The sequence below is a fragment of the Macrobrachium nipponense genome, chromosome 31 (genome assembly GCF_015104395.2).
Source record: "Macrobrachium nipponense isolate FS-2020 chromosome 31, ASM1510439v2, whole genome shotgun sequence".
In the NCBI taxonomy this organism is placed as follows: Eukaryota; Metazoa; Arthropoda; class Malacostraca; order Decapoda; family Palaemonidae; genus Macrobrachium; species Macrobrachium nipponense.
The window spans coordinates 10,983,995-10,999,891 of NC_061093.1; the positions used below are offsets into that span (position 1 = coordinate 10,983,995).

Below are 15,897 nucleotides of genomic sequence, written 5' to 3' on the forward strand. Positions count from 1 at the left end.
ATGAAGGGACAACGTTTCATGGCCTTTACAGAGCTTAACCTCTGCAAGTCGAGGCTCTCAAGGAAATATAAAGTTAAATAACTTGACAGATGGGAGTACATTACCAATAAGAATACTAGACTAATCAATGGGACCACTTTCATAATAGTGGTAAAATACCGAATGGCCACCTGGCCTCTAACGTAGCGCGACCACCCTTCCCGAAAAAGTACTTTAACGCGTCCTGTAACCCAAGATAGACGTCAGTCAAGAGCCAGCGTCCGTCGAAGCGACACCTCGAGACCTCAACTACTTTCCTCTCGAATTAAGTATTTTCCTCCCACGTCACAAATTAAGGCCATGATTTCCAATTTTCGGGAAGGTGGTCGCGCTACGGTAGAGGCCGGCCATTTTATGTTACCCTAATTAAATGGATGAACATTCACTAGTAAAAGAGAGTGAGACTATTAAAACTAAGGACTTGAAAATGGATAGGAGGATAATAAAGTAACTGGGTTGCAGAAGGGAAATGATACGTGAACATTCGTGTGATACAAACTGATTAGGTGACAGATAAACAAAGCGATAAAAGCATTCATATCAGAAAGGGAAGATGATTTTAAAAAGAGGACAAACAAGGTACGTCAGGTTTGAACGTACGACAGCACGTCAGGATGAAATAAAAGTGCACGAAAATGCAAGTCTATCTTATGCCTGACTTTGTTGAGGACCAAGCAACGAACAAATACATATAACTAAAACTCCCATAAGGACTAAAGGCAAAACATTAGCTAAGTGACTCCTACAATTAACCAAGATCTAATTATGGGCAATTCTACTTATATAAACAACATACTACTTACACTCTCATCTGTGATAAACGTACAGGTACAAACAAATATACACAAACAAATGCAAGCACATACTCCCCAGCTATCTATCTTGAGAATCATATAAATATAAAAACCATAATCTCGTCTACATCATATACGCTGATAACAGCAGGCGTCTATATAGGCATACACGTCATAATCTCCTTTACTCCCAACCAGACATATACCCATTTATACCTCCCTTTGCACAAAACGACGCATTCGCAAGTACCCAAGGACCACTTAACACTGAATACCCATGAAACCTAAACCTACATTAACATAAAACAAAAGGTTTCCCGATGTTGTTAGGATCCCACAATAAGCTGTAGGATCCCGTTGCTAAGTAACCAATTGGTTCCTAGCCACGTAAAATTATCTAACCCTTCGGGCCAGCCCTAGGAGAACTGTTCATCAGCTCAGTGGTCTAGTTAAACTAAGATATACTTAACTTTTTATTTAAACATAAAAAAAGCACCTCTCCAGTTCCATTTTGATCAGGTTATCATAAACATGTGCACTACTAACTAGCATTTTTATGACAACAGACAGCTACTACCACTAGCATTTTTATGACAACAAACAGCTACTACCACTAGCATTTTTATGACAACAGACAACTACTACCACTAGCATTTTTATGCCAACAAACGGCTATTACCACTAGCATTTTTATGACAACAGACAAAGTAAGAAACTTCCCCCTCACCAACGCTGGTGTCCTCCGAATCATTGATCATACTGTTTGCTTCTTCATCTGTCATGCCAGCTTCTCCGCTCCTAAGGATCTCATTGTTCTTCTTCTTGCCATTCTTTTTCTTCTGCCCTTTGCCTCTTCTTTCTCTGCCTCCGGCCTCTGCTCGATCTTCTTCAACCAGGTGTTCTATCTGCGGACTGTCAAGCAGGCTGTCCATGGCTTCCAGATCTGTTGGGAGTTCAAAGAAAGATGCCCGATGAGAGGGCGGTCTGGGTCATGTGGACACACTGCCATGGGGACATTTGGGATTGCCATTGACAGTCTTGGAGTTTTAGAAAAATCAAAACTTTAGAAAATGAGACACTTGTAATTATATATTATATATATATATATATATATATATATATATATATATATATATATATATATATATACACACACACACACACACAGTGTTCTTCCTGTATTCGCAGGGATGGGTATCAAGACACCCCGTGAAAAGCTAGAACCCGCGAGTAGTTGAAACCCCTATAAATAGGCCTAACACTGCCGATTTTGTTACTTAAAACTCAAGAAAAAACTACCAAAAATGTTTATACCTGTTTTTTTTTTTATAATAGTTTTATCACAAAAAGTGCATTTTAAGATGGAATTCATACAAAAAATAGGAATTTGGGGCTATTCATATTTGTTAAATATACGCAATATGCTTCAGGTTAATTTCTTGCCTTTTATATTCTAGTTGAAGTGCGAGTAGAAAAAAAATTGAGCGGGAACCTTTTACGAAACAACTGAAGTCTATTTGCACAAAAGCTCCGGTATATAACTGATTTACAAGAGGGACATAAATCAGCACAGGAACTCAAGCATACTTCAACGAACTTGTAATTATTTTTGCGTAAGAATATGATGCACAAATGCTTTAAGGACTGCAGATGATTAATTCTCAGGGGTGGATTTTGTTACAAAAGCAAACAGATATTACATTAAACGCTAAACAAGATTTTCTCATAACCAAGGACCAAAAAAATGTATTAGGATCTATTTAAACGAAAGAAATGAGGACTATCTCAAAACTAGAAGACTCTTTCGTGATATAAGAGATGCTTCTTTTTTTTTCCCCTAACCAAGGCCAGATTATGATCTCTAGAGGCCCTAAGCATTATATATTTAATTCTAAGTAAAAACAACAACCATGTGACAGTTGCCAGATTCCAGTTCTGTTGTTCTTCCAAGATTAAACTATATTTTTAACATTTTCAGTACTATATTACATTAGTATCTTATCATTAATTATATTCTTTTAAATGTATTCTTGTTCATTAATTGTGGGCCCCATTTTGTGGGCTCTGGTTCAGATGCAACTTTTGTACATGGCCCATTGTAGATATGGCATGCGAAAAAAAAAAAAACCTGTGAGGGCCGTCTCTATTTGAGGCCCAAAGCACATGCTTAGTTTGCTGAATGGTTAATCCAGAGCTGCTTATAACACATGTGACTAACACTATTGCGCAGAAGGAATACGGTTAGTTCCAACATAGAATTAATGCAATTTTAGTACGAAATATCTACTTTAACAGTGACCAGAGTCTATTTTAACGGACATACTAGAAGCTATCTTAACACAAGACCCGGTACTACTTTAAAAAATTAAACTGTATTTCACAAATGGGACAGGAACATACTCAAACACAAGGAGTGAAAACTCTTCACTAAGGACAGAACAAAACATGGAGACTTGAACGAACTCAATGAACGAACTGGATTCCGTCGTGTCAGGTTAACTGTTGCTTACTATCAAAACATGGACTAAGGTGCATTTCGTGAGAAGTGTACAGATTACTAGGGAAAGCAGGAATATCTTACAGTTTTCGCAAAATACTCTGAAAAATGAACAGTCATATATCTTAAGAAAGGCTTAGAGGTTTCTGTGAAAAGTAATACCTTCAGTAGCAAGAACAATGCTCATCGAGATGATATATGATGCAAGGATGATATGTGATGCATCAGACAAAGATGACAATGAACAACAGACGAAATTCATCGAACTGCATATAACATACACAAGTCTGTCAAACTTGTGGCGGACGACTCTCGCTCTGTTAGAAACATGAGCCTCCTGTAAGTCTGGCTAATGCTGTGTCAAAATAAGCGTCGTTTTTGGTCAATCCCCTTCATGAAGTCAACAGAACAGAGTCTCACCTTCGGGTGAGAATTCGAGGTCTTCCAAGTGGGACTCGAGCGGGTGGTCGGGATGCTTTTCCATCGGCTCCCCTAAGCCTACCAGAGGATTGTCTTGAGCTGCAGCAGTCTGCAGGGAGTCTCGGTGCAGCTTCTTAGGGTGATCTTCGCTGTAGCACGACCGCCCATGGCTGATCCACGACGTCCCCGTGCAATGGGCGTGAGTAGTGCAAGTGTCGGATGCTTCACACCAGCCACATTCGAAGGAGGCGTTGACGCCCACGCAGGCGGAGCACGATGAGGCCAGGGCGTCACAGCTATACACGACCACTGGTGGAAAGTCAATGAAAAAGAGCACGTAAAATATTCAAATATGACATTTTAGTATAACTGTATGCACCCAAAAACGCTCTGATACAAATTGCTTTTTGCATATCTATACAAGTGAAATAATTGGCCAAAAAGATTCAATCACGTCAGTTGCAAATTGACATAGATACTAATACGGTGAAGGTTAAGTAACGTTAAATATAAACGTAACCACGAACTTGAACTGCAATGAGAGAATACATTTAACAGATAAGGACGTTAAGATATCCATATTTCATAATATATCACATTTCAGCAGTTTCACGTCATGTACAAATACTTCCATATAGCTTGGAACTGAATCTAAGAAAATACCATACAGTTGCAATCCTCTGAGAGAGAGAGAGAGAGAGAGAGAGAAGAGAGAGAGAGAGAGAGAAATATATTTGGGTCTCAGCAATGTGACAAGCTTAATGCATTAGTGACAATTCTTAATCGATGTCCTAAGCATATTATGCCAAACGGCGCTAAGAAGGTGATGCAGTGTATTATGCGTACACATAACATTTTCCGAAAACATGGATTACTGGTTTTAACACATTAGGTTGCTTGAAGTATTGCCATCCATTTATATTTTCCTTTATATTCTTTAATAAAAAGAAAAGTAACAATTGTCCAATTGCTAATATAACAAATCTTTTCCAATAGGTAATTATAGTTCTTCAGCGCTCATTTCATGTCAGCGTCTCAATGTGGAAATAGCAGTACTTCATAAATAGAAAAAAATTGTCCTTTCTCGCTCTGGTAAAAAAAAAAAAAAAAAAAAAAAAAAAAAAAAAAAAAAAAAAAATAAGAGAAAAACTTCTTTCCTACCTAACAGAGATGGTAATATTGATTCCGCGAGACTCCATTCGAAGCTGGAAGAATGTCACTGGGTTTATTTGGGAGTATAATGAACTAACACCACGAGTCGAGAGAAAAAATGAAAACAAAAAATAAGCGAATTTTTCTAAGTCAGTGGTCGCACACCTGGGTAAGGATTCGAAGGCGTATTCTTTAAAATCCTCCAAAATCTCAAAGAAAAGGGGTACTACGAAACTACCCAAACCTAAATCATGAAACCTAGAAAGAGGAAGAATTTATCTTTGACTTCTTGACCATAACACGAGAACATAATTAATGTTGCAACCCAAAAATATCAGAATTTGAGCGAAAGAACACTGTTGTTAAGCCGTTCACAGTTATGAAGTGAGAGCGAAAGAATATATACATTTTTCCATATTTCTGCCAAGTATAAGAAAAACTGTATTTCCATATGGCTGCTGCAGAGCCGAAAGAAAACTTTATTCCCTGACATTAGGATAACAACTTCAAAGAAGTACTATCTTTTCATATTAACCTAAAAGACTTCGAGGAAAATATATACGTGTATACTAAAAGGTCAATAGGCAATATACATATATATATATATATATATATATATATATATATATATATATATATATATATATTTATATATATACATATGAATTTACACACACACACAACCACCACACACATACATCATACATAATATATATATATATATATATAATATATATATATATATATATATATAATATATATATAATGACATTGCCTTTAAAATGTACATCCCACCCAGTACTGTTACGTCTAGCATTCTAGTCATCCCGCATTTTAGTTCCTCGTTGGACGAGTGGGTTACGTACTCGCCTACCGATTCGGTAGTCGCGAGTCCGATTCCCCGCTCTGCCAACGTAGAATCAGAGCGAATGTATTTGTGGTGATTAGAAATTAATTTCTCGATAAAATCTGGTTCGGATCCCACAATAAGCTGTAGTAGGTCCCGTTGCTAGGTAACCAGTTGGTTCCTAGCCACGTAGAAAATATCTAATCCTTCGGGCCAGCCTTAGGAGAGCTGTTAATCAGCTCGTCTGGTTAAACTAAGATATATACTGTCCCGTATTCTGAGTAACAGTGATAATTATTGTAGTATCGCATGTAATGTATGACAGATTTCACAAGATTAGAATAACGTTAAAGGAGAGGTCTGAGGTGTCAGCATTGCGAGTCAGTCGGTTAGTTTATGTTGACAGCTGGGGGCTTCGTCGTCATAAAGATTTTCTCTCAGTCACTTTGTTGGGAGTTACATGTCATCATCAGTTAGTGACAGAGCCTCGCTCTCTTCGTTTTGTTTTCAAAACCTGTCAATTATAATGAGCCACCTGCTGGGGCTGCGAAGAACGTGTTAAGGCCGTTTTCCCTTAAGTTCTTGAACGAGTTAAGTTGCGGAATATTCTGAGGATCTTGGCTTGGGACAAAACGTTTTGCTCTAATACTGACGTCACCCGGTTGTTTTGCTTTTAACTGGAATCCTAAAAAATATGTTCCTTCTTATCCTAGAGACCGTTTGCACCTGGTGTTCTCTCTCTCTCTCTCTCTCTCCATTTTCATACTGTGAAATTCAACATTTAGCTTTGTAGCAGTGTGTGTAAGGGTGGTAATTGTGCCTCAGTAAGTCCAGTGAATGTGTATATTTTTACGCTGCAGCTTCTGCAAAGGTCAATTGATATATTTCCTGCAAATACCATTGATGCATTATTTTACATGTTGTTTTTCATGGGTGTACTTTTACTTTCATTTGACCTGTTAGTTTCATTCTTTTCAAATTTTGATTTTGGTAAATTTGATACATTTACATATTTTGTGTTTTCATGCTTTTGCCTTCACTATTTGTTTGATTAACTTTCTTAAGTGTCTCTTAACGATCTAGAGCTGCATACTTGATTTAATTTCACATTTTAACAATTGTTGGGCATTTTCATTTACTTAAGATTTCTGTTTAAATCTTATATATTTCTTAATAGTTTGAGTATTGCTTATATACATACATATATATATATATATATAATATATTATATATATATATATATATATATATATATATATATTCACGATAAGCCTAATTCCATAATAGAGTAAAAACAAGAATTCAGTAGTACTGAAAAATTATTCTTTATGTGCTGAGTCTAGGATGTAGCCTTAAGCAAAAGATTTCACAACACCATGTCTCATGGAAATAGAAAAGTTGCCTACAATTTCAAATGCAAATAACTTATTTTTCATCTAATTTTCAAAAGGAATAGTTGATCTTCTCTGACTACGTATAAAGTTAAAGAAACTTTTCCTCATAACTGGAGCGAAAATCTTCCCAATACTCCATCCCTACCACTACCACTAACCTGAGGGGTTGGTTGGGTCCAACTGTTTGTATTGAAAGCAATTTTTCCACTGAAACTTTCTATAAAGCTTCATTCATTTCTCTCTCTCTTCACTTAATCCAATTGGTTCCAACCAAGATCTTTTTACTATTCCTGCCCTTTCACTTAACCTTACCACATCCCCATACCATCTCAGTCTTGTACCACATCCCCATACCATCTCAGTCTTGTACCACATACCCATACCATCTCAATCTCGTACCACATCCCCATACCATCTCAGTCTTGTACCACATCCCCATACCATCTCAATCTCGTACCACATCCCCATACCATCTCAATCTCGTACCACATCCCCATACCATCTCAATCTCGTACCACATCCCCATACCATCTCAGTCTTGTACCACATCCCCATACCATCTGTCTTGTACAACATCTCAAATCTTGATACTCTTAAAATAGGAATAACATTTACCATCCCAACACTCCTATTTCTTCATTTCCATTCTCTCACACAGCGAGATCCCCAAAAAATTCATTTTTGTTTGCTCCAGCTTCTGTTCCTCTTCATTTTAATATGCTCCTGTTTTAGACCGTACGAGTATATCATCACTGACAACGGTCCAATAGACCGTCATCTTCAATTCATCTGGAATTCTGCCAGCTTTCTCTGTTTACCCCAAACTGATTTTGCCGACCTCGGATTTATTATACCCACCCTCCTGGCTTGAAGTAGCTTATAAGTATTTATAATTATCTGTCTGCTTTAAGTGTAGCCTCTTCTAGCTTGTACTACCAATACACTAACCTACTCCCTCTGCTTCGTGGACACCGTAACCTGTGGGTGTATCTTTGGCCATAAAAGATGGTTATAATTTTGGAATTTCTGACGTGGCTTTATCTGTCGGAGATATCAGATGTTATAATTTTGTGACTTCTGATAAGGATGTGACTATTATAGATAACACATGTTATAATTTTGAGATTTCTGATGTGGGTATATTTGTTGCAGTTTCCAATGGTACAATTTTGATATTTCTGATGTGAGTAGATTTGCTGCAGATACAAGATGTTATGATATAGTTATTTCTGATGTGGGTCTATGTTTTCAGATACCACATTTTACAATACTGTCATTTCTCTTGGCGCATTTGTTGCAAACATCAGATGTTGTCATCTTGTGACTGCGATGTGCATGTCTGTTGCAGACATCACGTTATATTTTTGGAATTTCTTATGTGGATGTATCTATTGCAGATACTGGTAAAATTTTACACACGCACACAAACACAGTCCATACAAACACACACACACGCACACATACACACACATATTTATTTGTATTCAGCTACAAATGTCCTTTAATATCTAATCCGCTCTACCTTGGAATTAATATATTTTCATATATTTAACTGAAAGGGAATTTTTTAAGATTTTAAGAAATTCGTCGGCGCATGGGCGCGAACCACAGAACCAAGAATTCAGGACGTACAGTGAAGCTCAATTCTTGGTTCCGTGGTTCGTGCCCATGAGCCGACGAATTTCGTATCAACTAAAAAAAATAACCCTTCGGTTAACATATATGAAAATATATTAATTCCGAGGTAGAGTGAATTCGATACTAAAGGACATTTGTAACTTAATGCCAGTATATGAATCACGGTGCAGTGATAAGACACACACACACACACACACACACACACACACACATATATATATATATATATATATAATATATATATATATATATAATATATATATATATATATATATATATATATATCGAGCTACAATGTCCTTTAATATCTAATTCGCTCTACCTCGGAATTAATATATTTTCATATATGCTTAACCGAAGGGAATTTTTTCTCGATAATAGATTTGCCTGGAACCCATGGGGGTCCGAGAACCTATGGATCCTTTCAAACCCAGGAACGTCAGTGAAAATCTATTATCGAGAAAAAATTCCCCTTCGGTTAGCCTATATGAAAATATATTAATTCCGAGGTAGAGCGAATTAGATATTAAAGGACATTGTAGCTCGATATATGTATATGAATCACGGAAATGTGATATGACTTATATATATATATATATATATATATATATATATATATATATATATATATATATATATATGAATGAATAATTATCACATCACCGTGATTCATATAAATTATTCGAGCTACAAATCTCCTACCTCGGAATTAATATTTTCATTTATGTAAATCGAAGGGGAATTTTTTTAGTTGATAATAATTTTGTCCTCTCGTGGGCTCGTGGGTTCGAACACTGCCCAGCGGACAGCGAGAAGATCAAAGGGCTCAAAAAGTGAAGAAAAGATAACATTCTCCCCTTCGGTTTACATACATGAAAAGATATAAGGTTACGAGGTAGAGCGACTTAGATATTAAAGGACATTTGTAGCTCGAATATAACCTTGCAATTTAAAAGCTGTGGAATATAATCGTGTTGGAGCTCAGAATAGTGTAAATAGTAAGTACACTGAACTACTGTTTAAAAATGTGCCAAAATTATAGCCAAGCTCAGTAGAAACAAGGATGTGCAATGCCAAGAACTCCAACTGCAATAAAGATTTTTTAAATTCCCAGCTCTGGATAATCACTTATGTCATGCTACGATTTGCTAAAGATGTTCACCATTGGGGATGACTGCTGGTGGTCTTGTAAGAAGAATATTTGGATGGAATCTAAATAATGAAGTCTAATGAGAGTTCCAGTATCCCTAGGTTATGATTTTGTTCTACACGTGGACTGATAATGATCCTTTTGTAAATACCTCCTGGGAGCAATACCTTGAAAACAAAGGCTGCTAATGATTTTGAGGGCAAACGACAGCTAATCCCGATGATAACACGCTAATTACATCGTTAAGATGACAACGAAAGGTTCGAGCAGCCGATCCAGTTTGAAAATAAAACAATGGTCGTAAGTAGAAGACAATGACCAAATTTGATAGTCTGCTTTGAAAAGAAGTTTTTATGCAGAACGTTCTCCACCTAACTTCGATTTTTGCAACTTTTTCATTCAGGTATGCTAGAATAACTTCAATTTATTAAGAAAGTTTAGCTGTAGAATGTTATCGGACTTTCCCAAGATATTCTTAAAATAAATACTTAGGCACCATTGGAGTAGCTTTAAGGACAAAAATAAATGAACTCGTGAATTAAATGAAACAAAACAAGGCGTGATGCTACCTCCAGCTTACTCGGGACACGTGCAAGATTTTACCCCCATTGCATGAGTTGTAAACATTATATTCCAAACTGGACGTGAAGTGGTGTTCGTCATTAATACTCATACTTTTACTACTCATACTAACAACAAGGATCAAATAAAAAGGACACAAATTAAACACGTTCATATACTATCAGTTATAAAGTGGAAACACAAAATAATCGAACAGAAACACAGCCTAAATTCAGTGCACCAAATGAATTAAAATGTGCTAAAATCTATGGTCAAATAGAGCCTTGTTTCACCAACGAAAATTAAAACAAATATGGTATGTTTTATAAGAAATAATTTTCATGTACTGTTAAACATGCACATTATTTATTTTTCAAATTTTCATTCTAATGAATAAATCAGATATAAATATCCTATCATAAAATTCCTGTATATTTAACTCAACGCAAAACACCTTTTTCAGACCTTTTTAGGTTCTTCCATACACCTTTCCTAACAACCCCTCACAACAGCAACAACAACAACATTAAAGTAGTTTGTAGGCTTACTCCCGGAGTAAGTGAAACATGACTTAAAAGAACCTATTTACTTACAACGAACCCGGCTCGGATTGTCGATCACGGCAGCAGCTGGAGTGATAAGATGGACGTCGTAGCGAGTCTGCGGACTGGCGGTTGACGCTGGGCGTATTTCAGTGGCTCCGTCTCCACACCTAATGTTCCCAACACCCACTCCTGACCCCACGCCTTCTCCGACATCGTACACTCGACCCTGAAATACAGTACTCAACAGGCATTGCAGTGACAGAACCCCTCATTCCTGTTCAAAGATTAAAACAATTTATTACTGTCTTGTCGAAATTGAGGTTTTAACAAACTCTGGAATAATATGATAATATATCTGCCTGTAATTTGAACTTGAGTACAAACAGCTGGAATATTCAAGATAACCAAGTCATAGGCAGGGATGGCTTGAGGACCATCTGATTGGGGTGGTGTAAAGACAATTTTGACCAACTTAGTAATACTGACCAAGCTGAACTTAATACAATAAGATATCCTATTGGTAATGCTATATATAACAACACCAGAAATCCGACCATTGTATGTATATTGATAGATAGATAGTATAGTATCCATGACTCCTTCATCTGCAGGCCAGACCAAAGTCAAAAGGAGAATGCAGGGTGACAGCAACAACCGTGAAGAGGCAGACACACTGCTGATGCATCATGCAGCACTTGCATCACTTTGCAGTCCATCTGATGCAGAACTGATGATTTTCTCCCCAGACACTGACGTGCTTGTTCCACTGGAATGAAATTATGATGTCCCACTGAAGATTACTTTCCTTCACCATGAAATCTGGGGTACTGCAGATTGGTCTAATGTGGAATGTTCTTGGTATATCTCGTGCGAAGGGTCTACCATCTTTCCCTGCATTTACTGGTACAGACAACACTAGTCGGTTTTCTGGTATTGGCAAGGTCACCTGGCTGAACCTGTACTCGAAAGCTTCGGAAGATCTCCTGAAAGATCTACAGGAGCTTTCTGGATCCTACCATGAGACAAAGAAGCAGATGTCAACTTTGGAAAGATTTGTTTTTGATTCTTACAAACCAAAGAATTTTGACAACAGCAACATTCCAGATCTCAGATGGTACCTATTCTGCAAACATATCATTGAGAGTGAAAAACCTCCACCAACAGTCAGTGCATTCAACCAGCATGTGTTAAGAGCAAACATCAAGGCGAGAGTTTGGGGTCAGGCATCAGTAGCCCCTACAGGATCTGCTATAACCACTGGGTCAAGGCTACTTCAAGAGCCGGGATGGCCAGTTGCGACCCATCACCAAGGAATGCATGCCTGCACCCTGTGGTAAGGGTGTAAGAATACTACCACCGTAGATCATGCATGTCGTAAAGGTGACGAAAATGGCAGCTGCTGCCTAGCAGTCTTACTTTTCTGGTAAAAGGCTAGGCTCACTGCCAGTAACTGTGGAAACTGTTGCCTTGCAGTCTTACCTATTAGTCAAAGGCTAGGTCCACCGCCAATAACTGATGACACTGCTGCTTTGCAGTCTTCCTTTCTAGTTAAAGGCTAGGCCCACAGCCAATAACTGTGGAAACTGCTGCCTTGCTTTTGGGCTTTTTAGTCAAAGGCGACGACCACCGTCAAAAACTGCGGTTGATGACAGCAAAGACATATGGTCGTGAAAACCCCTTTCCCAAATAATAAAACCATGCCTGATTTTGTAAGGAAAGGCGCATTAGGCAACCGACCCCTTAATGTAGGGATAACGGTGGGAAAGAAGACCACACGATGTATGCCAGCACTAGAAGCCATTCTGGAGATGGTGAGGTGCCTTTGCAAGACAAACTGTGCAAACCACAAGATGTCCATGTGCTGCTGAGAACTTGCCATGAACTGAAATGTTTCAGTGTTCATGTATCTGTGAAAATGACAAGATCTCTAGGGATGATGTTTCATCCATTGTCAGTGACTTTGAAAGTGTTAATGAACCGAGTGATACAGATGTCTAAGCACGATAACTGATATATAGTTACAAAAAGTTAACAATTCTTCACTGTCTATATCTTTAATAGATTGGTTGTCATATCTTCATCTGATCTGTATCTTCAAAGTTATAGGTGATGTTGACAAATATTCATTATAAACATGAGAGTGTAGGAACAATAGTTATCCTGTTCAGGTAGTGATGTTTTTTGCATTTATGTAAACCTGTGTGATAAACTTACACACTTATCATGTTTGAAGGCGTAATGTACTTCTGTTCACTTGAAAGAGATAGTAATGATATAATATTGTGGTGTATATACACAGTCTATGGCTATAGCCGTTCGCAAATTGCATTAAATTATGATACTGCTCAATATCAAAAGTTTTAGATGCATTTTTTTGTTATCAAATATCACAAAACTTTTGCAAAAATCAAAATAGTGTTAGTTAAGATTACAAATAATGAGTCTATAAATGAATTTGTATTTACAGACTAAAAGGAAAGCCTTACAGCTGAAAATTTAGTTTGGTAAAGACGCAATTTTCCAAAATACAGGATGGCTGCCAAGTGTTGACTTAGAAAAATTTGGCAACAATGCGTTTAGGAATCCCCGTTTCATAACCTTTCTAAAATGTCTAGTTTATCAAATCCCTCCAAAATGCCGAAACATTACACAACAGAGCGGACCAAGAGAGACAAGTGGTAGGGTAATGTCAGCTGACAGAGGCTCCAGTAGCTGAACAATCTTAAAAAGCTAAAAGTTATAATTGGAAGGCATTATTTCTGCCCGATTTTTTTATACGTTATTAATGTATATACAATGATTTTATACTACTTCATTTGAATTTTGACACACCATAAATAAAAACTGAATATAATGTGCAAGAAATAAAGGATCTGTGAAACTGAGAACAGTGTTCTAGTAAAGTAAGGACAAACGACCTGAAACAGGTTGCACTGATTTTGCCGCTGTTATAGATTATATGAGGCCTTACGTACAATATCTAACCTCCGTAAAGCCATTTGCTGACACTTTCAATAAGTGTTTCACAAAAGTAAGAAGCGAGTCAAAATTGACACTAAGGATAGTTAAGGCTTCGCACTCATTCAGCATAGTCCCCTCCACTTGAAATTTGGGAAATCTGGACGAGATCTATTATTAATCAATAATGTATTCGTTATACCGGTGTTCAGCCTCATACCCCACCGACTACACAATTTACTGAACCACTTTATGTCACGATTGAGACTGAGGAAAAGCTTCATTTCTCATCAAGTGGAGACTTTACTTCACCCGCAAGTGTTGCATCACCGGCAGACTGAACAAATCTGTTCGTGGAAAAAGGACTTCAGACGTAAAAGAGAGCAGAAATATTTGTATAAAGAAAACGTCTGTTCTCATTTTGAATTGGAAGTTTTCTCTACAGGCCCATACCCTTGAAAAAATAAAAACCTTTCTTGCCTCATAGAATCTAAGTTTATTGCATACCATCACACGTACCGACGGGAAAAGCCCAAAAGTCCCTAACAACTTCTTGAAACTAGATAGCAATAACATCCAGGGTGTACTAAAAGACTTGCATCGAACGCCTCCTCTCTCAATATCGCAAGGGCAATCGAGATTCGGAAACTGTTAAGAACTTGCGCCGTCGACGACGACACAGATAGAACGAGCGAAGAACGTACCTAGAAATTACCTTCGATGGAATAAAAGAATGAGAGCGAAGTTGTATCCTCCAGGCTGCTGCGATAAACCAACCTTGTATGGGATTTCTCAAAGCTCTGCAGTTTCGCTAAAAAAGGAAAAACGCTTCAAAAGTTTTCTCTAACCTTGATCCTATCAAGGAAAGGGAGGAGATAAAATGTGAATATCACAAAGGGATGACGTCGCTTTTTAGAGACGGTTTCCTTTGATGATCAAAGAGTGAAAATGCTCTCTGTCTGTGTTGTGTTTTATATATATTATTTATATAATACATATATATTATATATATACATATTATATATATATATATATATATATATATATATATATATATATATATATATATATATATATATATGCATGTGTGTGTGAATAAATTTACAGCCACGAAGGAACATTGAAACACACACAGCAACTAAGGATGTACAACGTTGTTATTGATTAACTGGCCTTATGCCAACATGGAAACCTTGCTCATAGAGCAGCCCGTAATGGGATGTACACAAGCAAGGGTCTATATATGAATGGTGGGTACATATCAGAAGGGAATACAAAAAGGTCGGGAGATCACGGAACGGTCAACAGATTAAAGTTTAAATCTACTTATTGGTAATCCTCTTCATCCTGTCCTTCAGTTCCTTCTTGAACATAAGTTTTATGACCGGATCAAAAGAAAATAATCCTTGGCTTGTATTTAAATTATTCACCCAGGTTAACTGAATCAAAACAGATTCTGACAAGTTCCTTGAAATAGTTTCATTACAAAGTGCCACTATTTGGCTTTGCGTCCAATGTATTCTATGGGACTTTTCACTTAAATGTAAAAATAAAGCATTATTTGTCTGACCTGCTCTTACTGAGTATTTGGGTCGCTTAATCTGGTGTTCAATTCTTTACTGGTCTGACCTAAGTAAAATAAATCACGATTATTGTTCTGCAACCACCGCCTATTCAATTCTTGTCCGGAAGAGGCATTCACTCCTTTGCAACCAAGCCATCGGCTCCATTTATCTATTGCAAGATTAACAATTAGGGTCGAGGCTCCTCATTTGTTATTCATAATCATTTGAAATATTATTTTGAAAGCTGTGTCAAAATGCCATACTGAGGTTAATTTAATTATCCATTGTCCTACTAGTTTGCGCTCCAGTCAATATTCGTCCCATTGTGAAATCGATC

General features: G+C 37.2%; 1 protein-coding gene across 2 annotated transcripts in view; it reads right to left on the reverse strand.

The window, feature by feature from the left end:
* Positions 1-15,897, reverse strand: part of LOC135206630 (uncharacterized) — a 45,432-nt gene that overhangs the window by 26,742 nt on the left and 2,793 nt on the right. For both annotated transcript variants that reach the window (XM_064237971.1, XM_064237970.1), the window contains exons 2-4: positions 11,086-11,263; positions 3,751-4,059; positions 1,561-1,776 (exon numbers count right to left, since the gene is read on the reverse strand). In XM_064237971.1, coding sequence (XP_064094041.1) covers positions 1,561-1,776; positions 3,751-4,059; positions 11,086-11,263 — 703 coding nt within the window. The remainder of the gene's footprint in view (positions 1-1,560; positions 1,777-3,750; positions 4,060-11,085; positions 11,264-15,897) is intronic.